The sequence below is a fragment of the Lithobates pipiens genome, unplaced genomic scaffold (assembly GCF_037356315.1).
Source record: "Lithobates pipiens isolate NorthernLeopardFrog02 unplaced genomic scaffold, aLitPip1_a1.2 Scaffold_30, whole genome shotgun sequence".
Lineage (NCBI taxonomy): Eukaryota > Metazoa > Chordata > Amphibia > Anura > Ranidae > Lithobates > Lithobates pipiens.
Window position 1 is genome coordinate 128,112,167 of NW_027507791.1, and position 25,659 is coordinate 128,137,825.

Sequence of the window (25,659 nt, forward strand, 5' to 3'; positions counted from 1 at the left end):
CCAGGCCCACTACACAAAGGCTGGCTTTAATGCCTTATCAGCAGCCCTGACAAAGCCAAGAAAAAAAGTACAACTGACACACTCATTTGTGCTGTAGCAGAAAACATTTGGAGTCTTCTAAGAAAGAACTGAATGTGGCATGATCCGACAAATTCATCAGCACAGAATAAAAAATAAAAAAAAGGACTAATAGTCAGGTGGCATATGGACACAAAGCTATATTTATGGTCACACTGATAGAGTGGTTACGGTGTTACCCCGGACTTGTGTTTTGTGTAGACACCTTGTAGGTTTCATATTATACAAGCTAGTGCTGTGAATGGATTGTCAAAGTACCATATACTGTTCAATATTAGATCAGTTTTATAAACTTCTTCTATTTACATACATAAACAAACCTGTACAACATATAAAAAGTTGACATCTTCAAACCAAGACCATGTAAAATTTTTCTTTGCAGGATGTTTAACTTTGTGAATTCTCCTAACCACAGCTATTTTAGTTTATATCAGGATTAGGTGTATAGTTAAATTGTTCAGGTGAAGAGTCTAGTCTAGCGTTTAGACATTTGAAACATTTATCAACTGTGCACCACTCATTGGGAATACTTCCATGTGTTACTTGGTGATTGCAAGATCACCTTCCATGAGTGACTGGTGGGTTTAGGGCATCTGCCATGTGTAAGAAGTAGGTTTAGGTCATCTTCCATGTGGGACTTGGTGGCTGCAGGTCATATTTCCACATGTGACTTGGTGGCTACAGTTCATCTTCCTGAACAAAAGTCCCTCCAGCCCTTGCAGAGTTCATTTGATGCCTTTGTATATGCATTGCTCTTTCCATGAGACTTCAGGTGTCAACAGAGCTGGTATCCTTTGCACAGAAATAGTGGACAACAGTGCCACTTGGATAGCGAGCAAAAGCACTGTAAATAAGGGAAAACAAGACAAATGAAGGACTGATATGCTTACACTTCATGTAGATTACAGAAAGAGGATAGCTTTAAAAGAACAAAAACACTGCGCTATTCAAATGTGTAAACAATATACAAACAGCAGCTAACACAACATCCAGGTGTGCAAATGTGACATAATAAATTTTGTGAAAAACAGTGTAGCGCTTATTTGTTTTTACCACATTACAATGTGACCAATGTAACCGGTGCATACATTAGACTGTGCAAACTGATAAATACACTAAACACTCTTTGCTATATATGATGAACAAAGCTGAAATGTCCAAAAAAGTATATATAAAACAACGTGAAAACAGGTGAAAAGTTCTCCGAATTTTCTGTGTATGATACGATGAAGTGTAAATAGTCGTACACCTTCTCCAAGAAATGATCGCACAATCACCGCGTGAACCCTCCACCACATGAAATGGAGGCTTACCAGACTTAATGGATCCTACTCAAAATTATATTTGGAGGATCATATATGCTTGTAGATGTACATAAGCTTTTTCGGTGTTGCCCTTTTCTGGAAGTCTTTCAAGTGTGGCTATTTCCTCTACGGTATGTCTCCATCCATATGAATCCTCATAGGTAATTGGGCATATATAAAGGGAGGAAGCAGGGACCACAATAGTGTAACTCCGTTTTTTTCGTTTAAAATAATTGAATAAAAAATTATCAAACTCACGTGTACAAAGAACATAAGCGCTTTTTCAATAAAATCTCAGGCTGCAGTGAAGTCCCGACGCGTTTCGTCATGAGCAGACGTCATCTGGGGTACAACTTCAAGGCAGCCCTCCAGTTTATATAACCAGACCCCCAATCAGGCATAGATTTCGTCCATCAGTGTCACCACATATCACTTCCGTTATTCCAATATGGCCGCCGGCGTGCGTTCCACGCCTCTTTTTAATAATATAAAGGGTCTAGTCAAATAACTGGTACATCCCATATGCATATATGTGTAGGACGAACCATTATGAAGGCCCGACATACATCATATCAATATTTTTCCAGAAATGCATAGTTTCATCATATCTTCCAGCCGGTCCTCAGAACCGGCGGAAGTGAGGTGGGTGCCTTAACGTCACTTCCGCGTATCTCAACGACGGAAGCGAACGTCTTGGGGCGCACCATCAACGTCCGAATGGAACGCAGGCGTAAACAATATAAAATATCCAGCCGATCTTTTTACATCAGCGGAAGTAAGGTGAACGTAACCTCCGCGTATCTCACGAACGGAAGTGGGTGGCCTGGAACGCACCATCTTCGTCCAATGGAGTGCAGACGCATATCAACATCCCGGCGCCGTAACGTCACTTCCGTGTCCCCGGACTAAAAAATAAACGTATAACAAAAAACGCCACCCCATATCTAGGGTGGAATACAGATCCGTACAGGGTAAAACGAATCTCCTATGCATATTAATAAGAAAAAATAGAGTATGTACTCTGCGCTAAGGGATACATTAATACGCATCACTCGAAAAAATACATAACAAAAATTGATAAAATATATAAAAATATATAAATAGAAAGACATTAAATGCACGGACGCTACATCAAATAAGTGACACAGTGCCCGTAGTTGCATATTAGCTTATCTAACCATACTTGACAAGAATAATAAGTTAAGAAGGCAAATTTCCAAAGAATATTTCCAATAATTTTACCCAACCAAATCCTATAAAAAAGTTATTATAATATACCTAGAAATATAAACTGAAAAGTAAATATAACCGAATCTATTAGAGTGGACGATTATTACATCGTAACACCCTATATAGACAATGACCCACATAATGTCAATCCAAAAAGTCCAAAAATTAAAAAGATTCAAAGACCTATAAAAATCTAGAAAATAAAAATATAATTATAAATTTTAAAGTATATATAAAGAGACTTAACCCAAAGGCATATATATACTCAAAAATGGAGCTCTGTTGGTATTATGGCCCAATCAAAAGGAGACCAAAAGTCATATGTGTTGACATATTAGGTGGACCAAACCTTAATCGCTTTTAATCATATAATAATACTCATAAATGTACTTTATGAGTATTATTATATGATTATATGATTAAAAGCGATTAAGGTTTGGTCCACCTAATATGTCAATACATATGACTTTTGGTCTCCTTTTGATTGGGCTATAATACCAACAGAGCTCCATTTTTGAGTATATATATATGCCTTTGGGTTAAGTCTCTTTATATATACTTTAAAATTTATAATTATATTTTTATTTTCTAGATTTTTATAGGTCTTTGAATCTTTTTAATTTTTGGACTTTTTGGATTGACATTATGTGGGTCATTGTCTATATAGGGTGTTACGATGTAATAATCGTCCACTCGAATAGATTCGGTTATATTTATTTTTTAGTTTATATTTCTAGGTATATTATAATAACTTTTTTATAGGATTTGGTTGGGTAAAATTATTGGAAATATTCTTTGGAAATTTGCCTTCTTAACTTATTATTCTTGTCAAGTATGGTTAGATAAGCTAATATGCAACTACGGGCACTGTGTCACTTATTTGATGTAGCGTCCGTGCATTTAATGTCTTTCTATTTATATATTTTTATATATTTTATCAATTTTTGTTATGTATTTTTTCGAGTGATGCGTATTAAATGTATCCCTTAGCGCAGAGTACATACTCTATTTTTTCTTATTAATATGCATAGGAGATTCGTTTTACCCTGTACGGATCTGTATTCCACCCTAGATATCTGGTGGCGTTTTTTGTTATACGTTTATTTTTTAGTCCGGGGACACGGAAGTGACGTTACGGCGCCGGGATGTTGATATGCGTCTGCACTCCATTGGACGAAGATGGTGCGTTCCAGGCCGCCCACTTCCGTTCGTGAGATACGCGGAGGTTACGTTCACCTTACTTCCGCTGATGTAAAAAGATCGGCTGGATATTTTATATTGTTTACGCCTGCGTTCCATTCGGACGTTGATGGTGCGCCCCAAGACGTTCGCTTCCGTCGTTGAGATACGCGGAAGTGACGTTAAGGCACCCACCTCACTTCCGCCGGTTCTGAGGACCGGCTGGAAGATATGATGAAACTATGCATTTCTGGAAAAATATTGATATGATGTATGTCGGGCCTTCATAATGGTTCGTCCTACACATATATGAATATGGGATGTACCAGTTATTTGACTAGACCCTTTATAATATTAAAAAGAGGCGTGGAACGCACGCCGGCGGCCATATTGGGATACCGGAAGTGATATGTGGTGACACTGATGGACGAAATCTATGCCTGATTGGGGGTCTGGTTATATAAACTGGAGGGCTGCCTTGAAGTTGTACCCCAGATGACGTCTACTCATGACGAAACGCGTCGGGACTTCACTGCAGCCTGAGATTTTATTGAAAAAGCGCTTATGTTCTTTGTACACGTGAGTTTGATAATTTTTTATTTAATTATTTTAAACGAAAAAAACGGAGTTACACTATTGTGGTCCCTGCTTCCTCCCTTTATATATGCCCAATTACCTATGAGGATTCATATGGATGGAGACATACCGTAGAGGAAATAGCCACACTTGAAAGACTTCCAGAAAAGGGCAACACCGAAAAAGCTTATGTACATCTACAAGCATATATGATCCTCCAAATATAATTTTGAGTAGGATCCATTAAGTCTGGTAAGCCTCCATTTCATGTGGTGGAGGGTTCACGCGGTGATTGTGCGATCATTTCTTGGAGAAGGTGTAGGACTATTTACACTTCATCGTATCATACACAGAAAATTCGGAGAACTTTTCACCTGTTTTCACGTTGTTTTATATATACTTTTTTGGACATTTCAGCTTTGTTCATCATATATAGCAAAGAGTGTTTAGTGTATTTATCAGTTTGCACAGTCTAATGTATGCACCGGTTACATTGGTCACATTGTAATGTGGTAAAAACAAATAAGCGCTACACTGTTTTTCACAAAATTTAGAAAGAGGATAGCTGACCTGATTACCTATGTTGAATGTCACAATGATAACACACATATTATTCTTATTCAGTATATTTGTTAAACTGCTTCAAGTTAAAAGGAATTTTCAATTGAGCCAACACGTAATTGTGAAGAAACAGGTGATCCCAGTATTGACACTTTTTAACCTCATTAGGGGTACAAATACTAATGAGGAACCACCATTTAATCATAGCCACCTAATCTGAAATTACACAGAAGAGCAGAAAGTACAAAGAGTACACTTTACGAGCGGCTCAGGTGTTGCCAACCAGCTATATTTTTACGGGAAGCCTGTAAAAACAAGGCACTTTTCTCCCTATCCACAAATGCACAAAATAGGAGAAAAGTGGCAGTTAAAAAAAAAAATAGCTGGGACGGGCTGTGCTTGGAATTGCCTGAGACGTTGCTGTATTTGGCCAGCACTGGCGGGAGGGGCCCAGGGGGCAGATATGACAGAGGCTGTGCGGCGCGCTAATGGCGAGGTGAGTGGTGTCATGGTGCATCCTGCCAGACGTGTCAGCCTTTGAAAACATCAGGAGCCGAGCAGCCAGAAGAGAGGAGCCCTCATGGTGGTCTGATGGAGTGTCCGGACCATCCAGATTCCACGAGAACAGTCACGGACCTGCCCAGACATCCACAGCCTGAAGGAACCAGCCCAGCACAGGCACACAAGCAAGGCAAGCCTGCATTCCCAGGACTTCCTTACCTTAAGATTTCAGATGATACTTCCCACATGTACATGCAGTCTTGCTTGCAATCAACTTTGTGGCTATAAGGATGGCATGATAGAGTGTTAAAAAGATGGAGGGAGGGATAAAGTAACAGAGGGTATAAAAGTGATGGAGGGTGAAGAGGTAGGAGGGACCTGCAATAGATGCATGGTTGGATGAATCATTTAACGAAGAAAGGTGGATGGAGGGAGACAGGAAGGTGAGGGAGGCAGGAGGTCTTTAGAATTGGGGACAAATTTTGGTGATCCTAGCGGCTACCAGGGATTTGCCCTCACTTTGTGGTGGCTATGCAACAGAAATAAAGGGGAAATCTCTCCAGTTTGATATAGGTGGCAAAAACCAATTGGCTAAATAATCAGCCTTCTTGTTTGTAGCTAAAACGTGCACTCATTTTGTAACTTTTGTAAAATGCCAGTAAAAACTTGGCTGTGCCAGTAAATTTCAATCTGGTGGGTTGGCAACACTGGCACTGCTTACCAGTCCCTAAAACGTATAAATAAATGAGAAACAGGCTGCCAAATACATAATCAGTTAGGTTAGTGTCTGGATTCTTTATTGGAGAGAAATATACTGACCAAGCAGCAGGAAAGCACTTTTGCTACTTGTCAGCTGCATGTAGTGTGTACAGTGTCAATAAGGAACTTGAATCACCTATATGAGCGGAGAAAAAGCCATCTGGGAAATCTAAACCTACCTCCATGACATACAATTACATGTTTGGTGAAAGGTGAAATAATTATTTAGGGTAATGTAGAATACATGGGTGTAAAAACAAACTGATCTATAGCATTCTATTTCTTCTAATGTTTGAAGCTGGATATGGAATCAATATTGAATAAACTATATAGAAATATTTTTATCCAATGCAGCTACTAGCTATTACAGTACCCACACCAGCTATTTGTTGCAGCACAGATTTGCACTACAGACAGTAGTGTAAAGAATGAGGAGATGCTACAGGAATGACACTTTTTGGAGTGTCAATTCCTACCAAGTACATAGGCAAATTGCAAGACAATATATTACATAGTAGGCGAGGTTGGAGAAAAAAAAAAAAAGAGACAGGAGTCCAAACTGTGTGTGTGACTTTGTCAGTATTACATTGTATTATCCCCGTATGTTGTGGTCGTTCAGGTGCCTAATAGTTTTACAATATTGATGATCCCCACTGAAACCACCGCCTTTGGAAGAGAATTCCACATCCTAACCGCTCTAAAGCCCCATCCACACTATCAGATTTTCTGCTGATTTCGGTCTTCTGTTCAAAACCATGTAGTGCAAGGGGCTGCCTGATTTCTCACAAATTGAAACGCCTAAGGTTTGACCTCATATTATATGGTTTTGGCAAAATCTCAAGACAAAAAATCTGCAGAAAATCTGATAGTGTGTATGGGGTTTTATAGTAAAGTTAAACCGCTTTTCTTCTAATTTTAGTGAATGGCCACATGTCTTATTAAATTCCCTTTCACGGAAAAGCTTTATCCCTATTGTAGGGTCACCAGTACGGTATTTGTACATTGAAATCATATCCACTAATCAAGCATCTCTTCTCCAGAGAATAAGTTCAGTGCTCGTAACCTTTCCTCATAACTAAGGTCCTCCAGTCCCTTTGTTTTGTTGCCCTTCTGTGGACTCTCTCTCCAGTTCCAGCACATCCCTTTTTAATCCATGCAAATATTCTGTTTGCTTTGCTTGCAGCAGCTTGGTATTGCAGGCCATTACTGAGCCTATCATCTACTAAGACTCCCAGGTCATTTTCCATCCTAGATTCCCCCAGAGGATCTCCCCATAGTGAGTAGGATTGCATTCATATTTTTGCCACAAAAATGCATTATTACACATTTTTCTACATTAAACCTCATTTGCCATATAGTTGCCCACCCCTTTAATTTGTTCAGATCTTCTTGCAAAGTTTCCAAACCCTGCAGACAAGTTATTGCCCTGCTTAGCTTAGCATCATCCGCAAATACAGAGATTGAGCTGTTTATCCCATCCTCCAGGTCGTTTATGAATAAATTAAATAGGATTGGTCCCAGGACAGAATCCTGGGTGACCCCACTTTCCAACCCAGACCATTCTGAGTACTCCCCATTTGTTACTACCCTCTGAACTCGGCCCTGTAGCCAGTTTTCAATCTATGTACTCACCCTATGGTCCATGCCTATGGACCTTACTTTGTACAGTAAACGTTAATGGGGAACTGTGTCAAATGCTTTTGTAAAACCCAGATACACCACGTCTACGGCCCTTCCTTTATCTAGATGGCTCCTGCCGTTGTCATTACTAAAATCTTATATATAGTCCCTTATCAACCCCTCCAAAAGCTTGCATACAATTGATGTTAGGCTAACTGGTCTGTAATTCCCAGGTATGCATCTTGGCCCTTTTTTAAATATATGTTACACTGGCTTTTCTCCAATCAGCTGGTACCATTCCAGTCAGTAGACTGTTCGTAAAAATTGGGAACAATGGTCTGGTAACTACTTCACAGAGTTCCTTAACTGCATTCCCGCACGCCGGCTGTCAAATCACGGCTGGGCGGTGTGGCTCTCGTTCTGGGATGACGTCATATGACGTCCTCTCAGAAGGGTCACACATTGCGGCGATCTGACACACCGCTACACCGATCTTGGTAAAGAGCCTCCCAAAGTGGCTCTTTACCATGCGATCAGCCATGTCCAATTACGGCTGATCGCGATGTAAACAGGAAGTGCCGTTGATTGGCTTTTCCTCACTCGTGTCTTACAAACGCAAGTTTCCTCCCTTTGTAACTCTACACATAGGGATTCCACCTCCTCCCATGCTCCCTTAGTGATATCATCTCTCACATTCACTTGTACATCATATTTGATATGCAAGCATACCCCTACCCCTTTTTTACCCTCTCTATCCCTGCAATATAGGGAATACCCTTGAATGGTTGCCAGCCAATCATGAGAGCTGTTGAACCAAGTCTCTGAAATTCCTACAAAATCTAAATCCTCCTTGTACAACAGTAGCTCTAGTTCTCCTATCTTGTCCGCCAGACTCCTGGCATTGGTGAACAAGCCACGGAGTTTAAACCGGTTGCATACCATCTCCTTATTGGATGCTCTGGGGTTGAAAATAGAACTGGTTACTATACTTACCTCGGGTTTAGGTATTTTAGTCAACCTACTGCTAATGCACCCACTACTACCCTCTGGAATATGTTCCGTGCTGACTACATCTACCTCTGGACCCTCCCTCTGTCGCCTAGTTTAAAAGCCCCTCTAAATTTTCAGCCATCTTCACTCCCAACAGATCTGCACCTTCCCCATTTAGGTGCAGTCTGTCCCTTCTATAGAGCTAGTAACGGACTGACAAGTCGCCCCAGTTCTCCAGGAATCCAAACCCCTCATTTCTACACCAGCTCCTCAGCCAGTTGTTTACTTCCCTAATCTCCCTCTGCCTTTCTGGTGTGGCTCAAGGTACAGGTAGCATTTCTGAGAATACTACCTTGGAGGTCCTTTTCCTCAATTTAGCTCCCTAAAATTGTATTGGTTTAAGGAAAGGAACAAACACCGCAAGTAAGCATATTAAATATTTTATTTTGCTGTGCTTTTACCAACAATTAAGTTGGTGACAGAATCTGTTTAAAAAGCATTTAGTTTGCCTTTAAAGCAATGTACCATGAATTGTTTTTTATTAATAAAATACTTTAATTCTGGGGTGACTCTATATGGATATTTTGGGCAGTTTCTGCTGTACAATGCTGGAGAATGTGGGAAATTGACTCTGGAGCTGGTGGTATCCATTATAATATCCCTGAACAGAAGACCATGGCACAGCTGAAAGGCTTAAATGCAAAAATGTAATCCTTCTTTTTTGATTACGTAAAGTAGTATAAGCCTGGCATTATCTTGTTTCAAGAGACATCTGCAGGGCTCCAGAGTCATGACCTTACGACGTGCAAATATTGCTCAAGTGTGTCATGCTGGGTATTCTACCTATTATAGAGGGGTAGCCACCTTGATTACTAAATATTATTATACGGATTAAGATTGATCCAGGAGGGAGGTATATCGTCGCGTAAAATTTTGAATACCTGTTTTACCATAATTAGCCTATTTATTACTCCTCCTTTCTCCTATAGGGTACTGGAAAGTATCCTTTCAGAGGTGGTCTCGGTGGCGGAGGGGACTCATCTATTTCAGGGTGACTTCAATGTGGTTTTGAATGCTAGCCTGGATTAACATGGATGTTTGTCTGGGTCTCCTCCAGTTTTGGAGACATGGCTGGATCATTTCGCTCTCGTAGATGCTTGGAGACACCCGGGGGTCAGGGTATTTTCCTGCCAGAGATTCACCATAAGTTGTTTCGTATTGATATGTTGCTCACTCCATTGGCGGGTCTTCCATTAATGCAAAGTGTAAAGTATTTGTCAAGAGCTATTTCGGAACACTCTCCCATGGAAGTTGGCTTAAGGGTGGGTGACATCGGTGGAATTCGCCACTGGCGTCTGACAGCTGTATGGTTGCAAGAGGAATATGTGAAAATTGGTTGCTCGATAAAGGCGATAAATCATTATTGGGCAAAAAATTATAATAATACCACCGATATACATAACCGATGGGACGCTTTTAAGGCAACTCTTAGCGAGGGGTATATAATAGGACTGATGTTAGAACCTTTTCTAGGCGTTTGGAGGCACAAAGAAACTGGAGGCACAGGTAGCTCAAAAAATTGTTATGTGAATGACTCTTCCTCATAATTATAAGACATGGCAAGACTATGTTCGTTCTTATTGCTTACTTATGGCGGAATGGTATAGTAAAGGTCAACTGCATCAATGTAGATGGATATTTGGAGAGAATGGTCATCTCTTAGCATTTCTAGCGAGGCCCACTTAAACTCCAATTGTGATTTTACACATTCGTAATTCTCAAGGGTTCTTAGTTAGGATTCCCAGGAAATTCTATTGACATTTGAACAGTTTTACAGTTCTTTGCAACAGTCTCAGCGAGGGGTTATGGATGATGCTTTGAAAGAGTATTTAGCATCTATTATGCTCCCCACTCTGATGACGTGAGTGAGGGGTTAGATCTTGCAATTACTAGGAAAGAGGTGTAAAATGCGATAGCCTCCGTTAAGCCCCATAAATCTTCGGTGTTAGATGGGTATCCAATGTATGGCGATGTGCTGGTGCCTCATCTCTTACGAGTCTTTACTTTGTCTAGAAAGGAAGGCTTGTTTCCAGCATCTATGCAGGAGGCTCTGATAGTTCTGCTCCCCAAACCAGGGACAGAGACGTAGGAATGCAAATCGCGTTGTCCCATTTCATGAATAAACGCTGACATAGCTAAGCGATTGCAAACCGCAGTTAATAAGGTGGGGGGAGATCAGACTGGCTTTATGATGGGGAGATGTGCACATATCTTAGGTGTATTTTCAATAATTTACAATTCACCCATGAAAGTGTGGGTGGTAGGGTAATAATGTCGATAGACACAAAAAGAACCTTTGATTCAGTGGGCATATTTAGGCCAAGTGTTGTTTAAACTGGACTTTGGAACACTTTGTTTCCTAGGTAAAGCATTTATACTGTGTGCCTAGGGCTCGCATCAGAATTAATAGGCTTATCTCTGAGACATTTGCTATACATAGGGGGACCAGGCAAAGGTATCCTCTGTCACTCCTCTTATTTGCATTGGCTATTGAGCTCCTTGCTACGAAATTGAGAGAGGATGACAGAGTCCAGGGCCTTCGTATAGGAGAGCTGGAGGAATGTGTGTCCTTATAGGTAGATAATCTTCTATTATATGTGAGGAATTCCCAGGGCTCTTACGGCCTTTTTGCTTATTCAGGAATTTAGTGATTACTCAGGGTTCAGAATAAACTGGGCAAAATCGACACTGTTCCCGCTAGATGGCCAACAAATTCTGAGGCCTTTAGAGGTCTGAGATAAATGTAAGTATCTGGGAATTACTATTCAACTCCCGGTAGAGTCATACATGGAAAATTTGTGGCCTATTATTAATACATTTAAAGAAAAGGCACAACAATGGAAGGATCTCCCTTTAACGTTATTGGGGAGAATAAATCTCTTTAATTTGATTTGCCAAAGTTTCTCTACATTTTAGCCAATGCCCCTAAGAAAATCTTTTGATATATTAATTTGTTGATTACTTCCTTTTTTTTGGGATCTAAGCCTCCTAAGGTGTCCCTGTAAATATTACAGCTTTCGGTGATTAGGGGAGGTATGGCTTTACCAGATTTGCGCATGTACTACCTGGTTTCGCAGTTGGTATATGCACATTGGAGAATTTTCCCTCAGCTGAATAACCCAGCCACGGCTGTTGAGGTAGCATTGGCTACGTCATATGAGGCACTGCTAAATTTATTTTATAGGGAGAGGTGCCTTAAGAAAGGGGTATGGAGGTTTTGGCAAGCTCTAAGAAGATTCTTAACCTATGCCTGCAGTAGGTGAAGCATACGGCCTTGTCCATGTCTCTAAATGCACCAATCTGGTTTAATGCCAATTTAGGGGAATTTTATAAGATACCAGATGGGTCTCGGTGGACACATTATGGAATGAAGTACGCTTATCAGTTACTTGATACAGGCAAACTTAAATCCTTTTCTCAATTGCAGGTGGAATGGGGTATACCTGGCACCTGCAACTTTCAGTATGTGTAACAAACAAGCCATGTTGTCCCAATATGGTTCAGGTACCTTGTCCCTAGTTAATTTAAAAGTGGAAGCACTTTTGATCCAAAATGAACATACCAAGTTTCCAACTGTTACCTGGAGACAGCCTTTGGCGAGAATAGGCAATATCATAAAGCACAAGAAAAGTGGATGGAGGTAGTGCCTGATCCGACGGGGGGGAAATGTGGGATGAGGTTCTTGAGTTATGTTGGCACGTTTATTCCAGGGACAAAATAATACAACTAAGGTACTTACATCAGATGTATTATACACCACAATGTCTCTTTAAAATGGAAAAGAGGGATACAGATAGGTGTCATAAAACATCAGACCAGTAGTGGATCATTTATACATATGTACACGCATGGGTCAGGACACACCCTGGACCTCATTTTCAAACAGAACATGGACGTCAACATATGCGACAACATACCGTATATACTCGAGTATAAGCCGAGATTTTCAGCCTCTTTTTTGAGGCTGAAAGTGCCCCCCTCGGCTTATACTCGAGTCATCGCTGTCTGCCCGCTCGATCAGCGTGTCGAGCAGACAGACAGCGGCCATTCTGATTCAAAAGCCGCGCCTCCGGCTCCCCCTTCGCCTGTGATAGGCGGAACACTGAATTTCCCAGCAGCCTGTGTTCCGCCTATCACGGACTTCGTATCATCCTCGTACTACGGACGAGGATGATACGACGTCTGTGATAGGCGGAACACAGGCTGCTGGGAAATTCAGTGTTCCGCCTATCACAGGCGAAGGCGGCGGCGCAGCTTTTGAATTTTACAATGGCCGCCGACGAACGAAGAGGGCACGGGACGGAGGCAAGGCACAGGACGGCACGGCACGGGACGGGACGGGACGGGACCGGAGGCAAGGCATGGCGGCGAGGCACGGCGGCGAGGCACGGAGGCAAGGAGGCTCGGCACGGGACGGAGGCTCGGGACAAAGGCTCAGGACACAGGTAGGCTGGACACACACACACACACACACACACACACACACACACACACACACACACACACACACAGGGATGGATGGATGGATGGAGACACACACACACAGGGATGGATGGACGGACACACAGGGATGGACGGACACACAGGGATGGACGGACACACAGGGATGGACGGACACACACACAGGGATGGACAGGCATGTCTTACCCTCGGCTTATACACGAGTCAATAAGTTTGCCAGTTTTTTTGGGGGTAAATTGGGGGCCTCGGCTTATATTCGGGTCGGCCTATACTCGAGTATATACGGTAACTCTGCCATGGACGGATCACCACGGCATCAAATTCAAAATCACTACCAACATCACCAACGCAAAACGGAAACCTGTAACAACGCACTGGACCAGATCGCATAAAAAACTGTACTCCGAAGCCTTCAAAACCACTCTGTCCAAAAAAATATCTACAATAACCTTAAACCACTCTACGGAGGAAACACTCAACTCCCTGAACAAGGCATTACTGCAATCAGCAGACTCGGTAGCACCAAAACGCAGGGCTCTCATCAGGAAGAAAAATGCTGGATGGTTTAATAGCTCCCTCTCCATACTAAAGCAAGAACGCAGAAGAGCGGAAAGAACATGGAGAAGAAATCCCACCGAGGAAAACCTATTTAACTACAAAGGTCTGACAGAGAATTATCGGAAAGCAATCTTCAAAGCCAAAAAGGACCACTTCTCATATACAATCTCAACGGCCGCAAACCAACCACGGGAACTGTTTAAACTGGTTAATCAATCAATGAATCCGGTGTGCCTAGAACCCCCAGAAAGCGAATCCCAGGATTACTGTGACAAACTGTCAGATTTTTTCATCGATAAAGTCAAAACCATCAGGGAAACAATTTGTCAGAAGAAAACATCCGACCTCAGCCAGCAAATACATAAAGAGGATGTCCGCACCAACATACCGCAACCGCCAAAATTTTCACTATCCCCAATTACCGTAGACACCGCAAAAAACATCATTAATAAACTGCGTGACAGTACCTCACCTATTGACATCATCCCCACAAAACTACTGAAAGAATGCTCCGACATCGTGGCTCCAACCATAACCCACCTCATAAACCGATCATTCCACGAAGGGATTGTTCCCAGCATCCTCAAACAAGGCATCGTCAAACCTCTACTCAAGAAACCAAACCTGGACCCTCAGGATCCAAACAACCGTAGGCCAATTACAAGCCTCAACACCATTTCTAAGATCATGGAGAAAGCTGTAGTACATCAGCTACAACTTCACCTGGATACTCACAAACTCCTGGACCCGCTGCAATCAGGCTTCCGCCCGGGTCATGGAACAGAAACAGCTCTCCTCAAGATTTGGGATGACGCCCTCGAAGCGGCAGATGACGGAGAGCCGTGTCTCCTCGTACTGCTAGACCTAAGTGCAGCGTTTGATACAGTAGATCACAATACTCTACTCGTCCGCCTCACAGAAGTAGCCGGAGTCCAAGACATAGATCTCCATTGGTTCGCGTCCTTCCTAGGAAATCGGTCACAGACAGTGAAACTAGGAAAATTCCTCTCCGAAACTCGGGCAGTCACCTGCGGAGTCCCTCAAGGCTCTCCGTTGTCACCCGTTCTCTTCAACATTTACATTCGCCCACTCCTTCAAATCATCAGATGCTCAGATCTCTGCTTCCACTCTTATGCTGACGACACGCAACTTTATTTCCGGATCAATGGAAAAAAAGATCACCAACAACAACTTGAAAACTGCCTCAAATCAATAGAGGACTGGATGACCACCAACTCCCTCCAGCTGAACCAATCAAAGACAGAGCTTCTTATCTTACACCCAAATCATAAGCCCGCAACCAAAACCTCCTGGTCTCCACCAACCGTCTTTGGGCAGACTATCTCCCCAAAGACCAAAGCGAAGAGTCTCGGGGTTATTTTAGACGCACAAATGTCAATGGATGCGCAAATAGGAGCAGTAGTCAGTCGATCTCACCATCTGCTGCGCATGCTTCGCAGACTCATCCCTTTTATCCCAAAGAATGACAAAGCAGTGGTAGTTGGAACAATCATTAATTCACGACTGGACTACGCAAACTCGCTTTACATAGGATTACCACAATATCAACTTGCGCGATTACAACTGATCCAAAACACGGCGGCAAGGCTGATAACAGGAAAAAAACCCTGGGAATCCATTTCTCCTTCACTGAGGAGCTTACATTGGCTAACCGTAAAAAATCGGATCACGTTCAAGACCCTTTGCCTCACCCACAAATGCGTGCATAGAGAAGCTCCGCAATACCTAATGGAGAAAATAAATCATTACACACCAAACCGCAGTCTTCGATCAGCCAACAAAAACCTCCTCCTCGTGCCCAAAGCCCGGTATAAATCCAAGGGGGATCGGAGATTCGCTGTCCAAGGGCCTCGGCTATGGAATGCTCTACCAATAAACATCCGCCTGGAAGAAAATCACCTGGCTTTTAGGAAAAAACTCAAGACCTTCCTCTTTTAGCAGATGATCAAAGCTCGCCACAGCGCCTAGAGGCGATTCAGTTCGCATTGTGCGCTATATAAGTATTTCATTCATTCATTCATTCATGTATAGGAGTGTCCCAGGATCAGACCCCTGTGGTCAAAAGTTACTGAACTTATATCCGATACTTTTGATATGCCAAATATATGCTGTCCTCTGGTATGTCTTTTGGGGGTTCTGGAAGATGAAACAATGTATACAGCAAATAAGCTTTTCTTGAAGCTCCTATACTTTTTTTGTCAGAAAATTAATAGTGATAAATTGGATATGTACTACTATCCTTGAATTAACAGCGTAGAGCAATATGTTCTGGTATGCTTGAAACGTAATTATAACTACAGCCTGTGTTCATTACATACTTTTGTATGTGACAAAAAAAAAAAAAAAACACGTTATTCCACCACTGTTATCAAATTTTTTGCTTCAGCTCAGCACTGCTATTTTTCTGCAGTCTCTCTGCAGCTACTTCCTGTCTACATGTATAAACTCCAGCAACTGCTGTATGTCCTTGCTCAGATGCTGATGGTGACAAAAGTGGGATATACAAAGCAAAATGTATTTTCCAGTACACTAGCCATCAAAAAATCCACAAAAGTAGACCATGCCTGTGCAACGTGTGTTGGCTTGCGACAGGGTGAGAACATTTGAGAGCTGTGCAGTGCATTGTCACCCTGTAACAGCTAATGTCTGGTTAAGAACCTTCATGGTAGAAACTCCAGATATATATATTTTTTTTATAAAAGCTGCAAAATTTTAAATAAATAATGAAAAGGGCTGTTGAAATTACTTGTTAAAAACAAAACAAAAAAAAACACTAACACCTACAAGACAAAGGCATATTGAGCTAGTATACATAGCGTACTAGCTCATTATGCAATACTCACCTGAGATCAAAACCCTTGCTGTGGTTCCCGCACACAGCACAGGCCGGCAACATCACTCCCTGGGGTTACTTCCGGGTGCGCTTTGGCAGGCCGGAGCCATGATGATGTCACTCCTGTACATGCGTGCGGTAATGGCACACTCACTGAAGCAACGGCACATATGTGCCGTTGCTTCAGTTTGTGTCTGTGCGCATGTGCCGAACACGTCAGCACATGCAAATACAGGGGATATCTCCTAAACCGTGCAGGTTTAGGAGATATCCTGGGTAGCTACAGGTAAGCCTTATTATAGGCTTACCTGTAGAACAAAGTGGTCTGTAAGGGTTTACAACCACTTTAAAGATTATATGAGGTTTTGGTGAGGAGATTTACATATACTTAAATACAGTGAATATCATAGGTGGGTGGAATTACAGTAGTTTGATTGCTGCAAAACTATTTTACAAACCCTGCCCTAGTAGAGAGAGTGCAATCCGTCCTCTCAGCCAAAATACTGAACTGAGAAGGTAGGTGACTCATCGAGTCTGGTATTGTATTGTTCATATTGCTGTGTCCTGAACAGAATTGCAGACTAAATGAACATGCGTAAAAAGGTTTATCTTATTGGAATGGGGTAACTACATACCTGTTTCCAATTTTTTTCTTACATACACTACATATCTTCTCCTCTGTGATTACACACTTCACCTGTTGATGGGAAATTCTCTCCTCTTGTACCTGCAAAGGTGAACTGCACATTAAATTCTGTATAAAACTTTTTTTTTTATAAATGCTTCCAAATATACACCCCCTACCCTATCTTAAACCCAGACACTTAAAGTGATTGTAAGGGTTTGTAAAAAAAAAAAAAAAAAAAAAAAAAAAAAAAAAAAAACACAAACATATCATACTTGCCTCCACTGTGCAGTCCATTTTGCACAGAGGGGCCTCGAACCTCGTCTTCTGGGGTCCCCCTGGCAGCTCCTACCCACATCACATAACCCCCTAGGAGAAGCGCTCTCCTGAGGGGGCTACCTTGCGGGCGCGCTACCGAGTCCAGTATTCGGCATCCATAGCTGCCGAATGTATGACCCGGCCCCGGCCACTGGATTTGATTGACAGCTCAGTCATTGGCTCCCGCTGCTATCAATCTATCCAATCAAGAGCTGAAAACCCCGGGCAGAGAGACAGCGCGTCTCTGCCGGGTCAAGTTCCAGGGCTCGGGTAAATTATGACTGGGGGGCCTGTCACTGCCAGGTGTTTTTTCACCTCAATGCATAGGATGCATTAAGGTGAAAAAACACAAAGGTTTACAACTCCTTTAATACCTCTCTTTTTATAAATCAAATAAAAGTTTTTAGCTCAAAAACATATACATTCACAGTCAAGTACAAAACTAATGCAGCCATATATTCAGGTACAGTAGTTATTGTCATACAGCTTTAGACCTATACAATTATATGAAATTAATTCACTGTATGCAAGTATCAACAAAGGTTTCGGCGGTGCTGCATAGTTTGTCAACAACATTTAACAGTATCCTTGGACTGTGTCATTGTCCTCGTAGGAGCTATTGTAAAACATTAAACCTGTAACCAAAAAGTTAGGTATAGAGACTAACATATTCCAACAGGAATAATCATTAGAAAGGTTAGACATTGTACCAGGTTCTACGAATCTATCCTCTGATTTGCCAGATTACATTTGTAAGATTCTGTCTTTGACCAACTGGGTTGGAACTAGTCCTGGTGTATCCAGCCAAGGCTGCCACATTGAAATGAATTTAAGGACATTTCTGTGTTGGTAGGCAATTTTTTCTCACATTAGCATGTCATTTACCAGTTCGACCCATCGCCCACCCATTGACACCCTCGGAGTTAACCAGAGCCTCGCAATGGCCTTGCTTGCCATATATAACAGCCGTAGAACTGCTGTGTGGCCATTAGGTGAGAGTATCTCCAGGGCCCCAGGTAGACAAACAACTGGGTCATGTGGAACTGGAATTTGAAATACCTGAGAGATAGTAGTAAGAATATAATGCCAGTATCGAAAAAGTTTTGGACATTTCCATAACCTGTGTAACAAGTCACCATTGTGTCTAACATTTTGGGGAGTTTCTAAATCCCCACCTGTGAAGTATGGTCAGTGTTCTGTAGACCCTATGCAGTAAAAACAAGTGTGACAATTTATGTGACGCAGATACTGATACTAGTGGGGCGGAGATTAGACATAGCTCCCACTGCTCCATGTCAATGGGACCAAGGTCCTTTTCCCACCCTTTTCTACATGGAAGTTTAGAAGCATCATGTGTAGAATGGAGCAATCTAGAATATATTCTCGAGATCTTGACTTTCCTATCTTCCCTTAGTAGCACATCTGTCATCAGAGGATGCGATATTGTTGCAAACGAGGACACTTTATTTTCGCTTTGAATAGCAAGTCTGAGTTGCAGATATTTAAAGAACTGTGTTGTGTGTATCGTAAATCCATCTTGCATGTCTATAAAGGATTTAAAAACATTACCATTGAACAACTTTGAAATATATTGTATACCTTTTGACTCCCAAGAGCAAAAACCTTTAAGGTTAAGAAATTCTTTGTAATATTTGTTCCTCCATATGGGTGTGAACGCACAGGGACCCTACCTGCACAGTAGTTATAGTCTTGAATGGGCTGTACCGCTACATTAAGAGAGGCTTAAACTACGTATACAGCCGTGGCAAAAAGTTGCGAATTACACAAATATTCACAAAGTCTGATGCCTCCGTTTTTATGATGGCAATTTGCTTATACTACAGATTATGAAGAGTGATCAGATGAATTGCAGTTAATTGCAAAGTCCCTCTTTGCCACGAAAATTAACTTAATTCCATAAAAAAAAAAAAAATTCCACTGCATTTGTGAAGAAGGCTTCAGAGCACTCAAGAAAGTCCAGCAAGTGCCAGGATTGTCTCCTACAGTTGATTCAGCTGTGGGATCGGGGCACCACCAGCTCAGAGCTTGCTTGGGAATGGCAACAGGCAGGTGTGAGTATATCTGCATGCACAGGGAGGCAAAGACTTTTGGAGGATGGCCTGATGCCAAGAAGGGCATCAAATAAGCCAATTCTCTCCAGGAACATCAGGGACAGACTGATATTGGGGCGGCACAGTGGTGTAGTAGTTAGCACTTTCACCTAGCAGTAAAAAGGGTCGATGGTTCGAATCCCAAACACGACCCTACGCGCCTGGAGTTTGCATGTTCTCCCTGTGCCTGCGTGGGTTTCCTCCCACACTCCAAAAGATATGCAGATAGGTTAATTGGGTTCTGTCCAAAATTGGCCCTAGTATATCAATGGGGACCTTGGATTGTGGGCTCCTTGAGGGTAGGGACCGATGTGAGTGTGCAATGTACAGGGATAGGGACAATTGTAGACACTCACTAAGGTTGAACTGGATGGACTGGTGTCTTCATTCAACCTTACTATGTAACTATATTCTGCAAAATGTACAGGTATTGGACTGCTGAGTACTGGAGTAAAGTAGTTTTCTCTGATGAATCCCCTTACTGATTGTTTGGGGAGCCCCAAAAAAAACTTGTTCGGAGAATAAAAGGTGAGCGCTACCATTAGCCCTGTGTCAAGCCAACAGTAAAGCATCCTGGAGACCATTCACGTATGGGGTTGTTCCTCAGCCAAGGGAGTGGGCTCACTTACAATTTTGCCTAAGAATACAGCCATGAAGAAAAGAATGGTACAAAAACATCCTCCGAGAGCAACTTCTCCCAACCATCCAAGAACAGTTTGGTGGTGAACAATGCCTTTTCCAGCATGATGGAACACCTAGCCATTAGGTAAAAGTGATAACCAAGTGGCTTGGGGAACAAAACATCAATTTGAAAACAAAATCAAACATTTTGGGTTCATGGCCAGGAAACTTCCCAGACCTTATCCCACTGAGAACGTGTGCTCAATCCTCAAGAGGCGGGTGAACAAAAACCCCACAAAATCTGAAAAACTCCAAGCATTGATTTTGCAAGAATGGGCTGCCATCAGTCAGAATGTGGCCCAGAAGTTGATTGACAGCATGCCAGGGCCGATTGCAGAGGTCACTGCAAATATTGTCAGTAAAACCATTTCACTTATGAAATGCTTGTAATTATACGTCAGTATACCATAGTAACATCTGACAGAAAGATCTAAAAACACTGAAACAGACTGTGTCAAAATTAACGTGTGTCATTCTCAAAACTTTTGGCCAAGGCTGTACACAAATTAAAATGTAGAAGCCAGTCATTAGACTGGCTTCTGTCCAATCCTGCTGCAAAACCAGCATTCGATTACCATATGCCAGCAATGGCTGCAGGGCTGATCAGTGTATTCTGGTGGAGGGGTTTAAGGGGGGAGTCCCAGCTGTCAGAATGCATTAGCTCAGCTGTGGAGATCCCTGCAGCCACATTGCTTGCCTTACCAAAAGGCAGCAAAAACCTGTGTGAAAGGGGCCTAACTAGTGCATTGAGGTCGGCTTGCAAGTTGGAGACCTCTTGTAAGGGTGCTATTCCACTGCATAGCTTGGTGTCACCTGAAAAGACAAATAGTATTTTTAATCCCAGACCCTATATAATTTATAAATATATTAAAAAAGGTAAGGGTCCCAACATTGAACCTTTGGGTACACCACTGATCACCTTAGATCAGTGATGGCGAACCTCAGCACCCCAGATATTTTGAAACATCTGCAGTGTAGTTTAGCATTATGGGAAATGTAGTTCCAAAACATCTTGGGTGCCAAGGTTAGCCATCACTGCCTTAGACTATTCAGAGTATGATGTAAAAAAGCAAAAGTGACAAAAAATGGCGCCAAAAAGAAATTTTATAAATGAGTGATGCTGCCCCTTTTAAAAGTGGATATCCACTCAGATATATAGAAAGTGTAAAAAAGTGTGGCGCAACCTCAGAAAACGACCAATTGGTTAATACAGCGACCTAGTGCATTCACTCAAATCTAATACTCCAATAAAACCAAAAATACACAGCAATAAAAATAATGAATGGAGAAAATGAAATCACTATGATAATCCGTGAAAAACTCTAATTCTCATGACAATATAGTTAATAAAATAGTAAACGTGACAGTCCACCGCAGTGTGCGTGGGACGTTTGCACTCACCACTACTTATTTGCGGAGAAACCCCAAATTGGTAGGTGCTCTGCAACCAGCAAAGCAGACATCAATAGTTCCTTATTCTTTAATAGACTTCAGGTACTGGTGCTCAGGAATGAGAACATGGAAAACACAAATTAGGGGATGATCACAGTGTAGCAAGGTAAGATGTCAGGAACCGATATAGATCAACAAATGCCCATTCACATTTGAAAGTGCTATGTGCTAGCACCAGTATAAACAACTTTCATGTGCATCTGCATGCCTTCCTACCGGCTGTGGCGTGCGTTCCAAGACCAGGGGGGTGTAGAAACCAGCAAACAGGGAAGTGACCTCAGTTAGGGACGGACAAACTGCCTATATGCAATTTGTGTGATACACATCATCGGGAAGCTTCAAATGTGAGTGAGCATTTGTTTGTTGATCTATATCGGTTCCTGACAGCTTACCTTGCTACACTATTATTGTCCCTTCATTGTGTTTTTCATGTTCTCATTCCTGAGCACCAGTACCTGAAGTCTATCAAAGAATAAGGAACTATTATCTGCATCGCTGGTTACAGAGAACCTACCAATTTGGGGTTTCTCAGCACCTAAGTAGTGGTGAGTGTGAACGTTCCACGCACCCTGCTAGGTGGACTGTCACGTTTATTATTTTGTTAACTATATTGTCATGAGAATTTAAGTTTCACCGATTATCACAGTGATTTAAATTTTCTTCATTCACTATTCTTACTGCTGTGTATTTTTTGTTCTATTATTAGAGGTATTAGATTAGAGTGTTGAGTTCACTAGGTCACTGTATTAACCAATTGATTGTTTTCTGAGGTAGCGCCACACTTTTACACTTTCTATATATCCGAGTGGATATCTACTTTTAAAAAGGGGCAGATTCACTCACTTATAAAATTCATTTGGTGCCATTTTTTGCCACTTGATTTTTTATATCATACTCGGAACAGTCAAAGGCAGTGATGGCGAACTGGTTGTTTTCTGAGGTAGCGCCACACTTTTTTTTTTTTACACTTTCTATATTCAGAGTATGAATCATTAACCACTACTTTTCTGAGTATGGTCTTTTAGCCAGTTTGCTATACATTTAAAAACTGATTTTCCCAAGCCTGTAGACTATCTTACAGATCAGACGTGTGTGGGTAACAGTGTTAAAATGCTTTTGCAAAGTCCACGTATACTACGTCCATAGACACTCGTCTAAATTTTTGCACAAAAAAAAAAAAAAAAAAAACAAACACCACACAACAGCAGCATCTTGTATATGTAGAGAAACACAAAAGAGAAAGAAAATAGAAGGTGGGGGAACCGGGGGAACTAAAGCTGCAGAAAAGAAGGAATCGGTAAAGGAATAGGACCCAACCTACTGTACACTCCTTACAAAACAAGGCACTGAGGAAGTAACTTTAGTAATGTGGATGCAGCTCTAAGAGGTGGCAGGGATGCCAAATCTCATTAAACTCAGAAATTTGATTATGAATACAATCCATCAGGTATTCCATATTGTAAATCTAATAAAATATGTTTTATAAAGATTGATTCTGGAATGTAGTACTTGTTGCTGCCATGTCAACACAATCAGACATCTGGCAGCAGTTAAAACATGATCAATTTGACAGCGGTTTAGCCGTATTTGTTAAGGAGAGGCCCGATAAGAAATAAACTGGATCTGAAGGAATTGAAGGGCCAAAAGGATTCCAAGAGGAATCGAGTAATTTTCGAAAAAGGGATATTTTGAGATATTACCAATAAATGGGATATAATATCCCCGTGGATTCATTGCACCTCCAACAGAGGGTAATATTGGATTGCTTGCATGCAATGTTTCAGGAATAAGACACCAATGAAACAAAATAGGATTTTTAAAAACAGCTTACCTGTAAAATCCTTTTCTTTGATGTAAATCAGGGGACAGAGAGCCATAGTAATAACTATGTGGGATGTTCCATAGCAATGGCAACTGAAGGGGGGGGGGGACAGAATCAAGGAAACAGGAGGCCAGAGGACTCATACCGCAGCCTGCAGTATATGCTGTGCCCAAAGGCAATATCCTCATGACCTTTCAATATCGATTTGATAAAAATTAGATAAACGTCTGCGCCGAAAACCAAGTTGCAGTCTTACAGATCTGAGCCATACAGGCCTGATGATGCACCACCCAAGAGGCACTAATCGCCCTGGATGAGTGTGCTCTTAATATGAGAAGGAAGAATTTTCTTCTTTAAGCTGAAGCTTGATCAATCACTTGACAAACCCATTTGAAAAATAGTGGATCTTGACGCTGCCTGTCCATATCTTGGACCCTCTGGCAGTACAAACAACCTGTGTTTTGCGAACCTGAGAAGTCGCCTTTAAATATATGCTGTTCGCTCTTACTACATCAAGAGACTGTAGTGCTTTCTCTTCCCCAGATTAAGGCTTCTGAGGAGAAAGGAGGAAGAATAATATCTTGCTTTAAATGAAAACCTGTTACCACCTTTGGTAAGAATTCAGGATGAGGACATCAAACCACCTCATCCTTATGCATGATGAAATATGTCTTTTACAAGACAGAGTCGTTAATTCCGATACTCTTCTAGCTGAAGAAATGGCAAGCAAAAAAGATTACCTTTCTTGTCAAAGAACCAAGAGAATTTCTTGTAAGGTTCAAACAGCTGATTCAGCAAAGCTGAAAAGACCAATTTTAATTCCTAAGGATTTAAAGGTGCCTTGATGGGAGGATGGGAAGCAAGAGGCCAAAGGAAAAGACATCGACATGGCCTGGATCTGGCTCTTGATAAAAGTCAAGGCCAGCTTCATTTCAGATCCCATATGCAGGAATCCTGCCTATTGACATACTTCCTGGGGTGCCAACCCCTGGATCCATACCAAGAAACCTATGACTTCCAGATTCTATAGGCAGTGATTCTGGAAGCCGGCTTCCTGGCATTAGTCAAAGTAGACACTATTGAAGGAGATCACCCACGATCTTTTATAGAGTGAGATTCAACAGTCAAACCTGTTAAACTTCTTGTCCATAAAGTAGGATGAAATACCGGACCTTGGCTACCAGTCTGGCTATAATGGCAGAGTCCAAAGGACTTCTACTGCCCTCTTTATGATCTTGATAAATTAAGATCTTCTGGGACCCGGCTGGGGCCACCAGAATCAACTCCTTCTGTTCCTGCTTAAGCCTGCGGAGAAGGCGTGGAAATAGCAGAGGTGGAGGAAATGCATAGATCAGTGAAAACTGATCCCCTGGGACCTCTTGTTTGACATAAAGTTGTCGACCTTATTAATGAATCTGGACGCGAATAGGTCCATGACCGGAGTATCCCATCTGACATATTACTAGGAAGATGTCGGGGTGAAGAGATCATTCTCCCGGAAATAATTGTTGGCGTCTCAAGTAGTACCCCTGAAATATTAAAATTGCCGATAGGCAAGGAGTGTTGTGTTCTGCCAAAGCTAGAACATTATTCACCTCTTTTATGGGCTGCATGACTTTTTGTGCCTCCCCTGATCGATGTAAGCCACCGCCGTGGCTCTGTCAGACTGAATTCTATCAGGACATTTCCATAATCTGACCGTCAAGATTCTATGGCAGATGTACTGCCTGAAACTTCCAACAAAGTTGATAGGCAAGGTCCTCTAACCTGGACCATCTTCCCTGGACAGAATCTTCTTCCAGGGCTGCTCCCCAGCATAGAAGGCTGGCATCTGTTGTTAAAACCTTGCAGGATAAAGATTGTCCCTCCTAACAACCACCAATTTAGGCTCTGACCTATGTCGAGAGCCAAGCGTATTG

The 25,659-nt window shown here is 41.9% G+C and overlaps 1 protein-coding gene across 1 annotated transcript in view; it reads right to left on the reverse strand.

The window, feature by feature from the left end:
- Positions 1-200: 200 nt before the first annotated feature.
- The window catches only part of VPS39 (VPS39 subunit of HOPS complex), a 127,335-nt gene continuing 101,876 nt past the window's right edge, over positions 201-25,659 (reverse strand). The window contains exons 24-25 of the mRNA XM_077464840.1: positions 17,367-17,458; positions 201-922 (exon numbers count right to left, since the gene is read on the reverse strand). Coding sequence (XP_077320966.1) covers positions 847-922; positions 17,367-17,458 — 168 coding nt within the window. The 3' untranslated portion in view covers positions 201-846. The remainder of the gene's footprint in view (positions 923-17,366; positions 17,459-25,659) is intronic.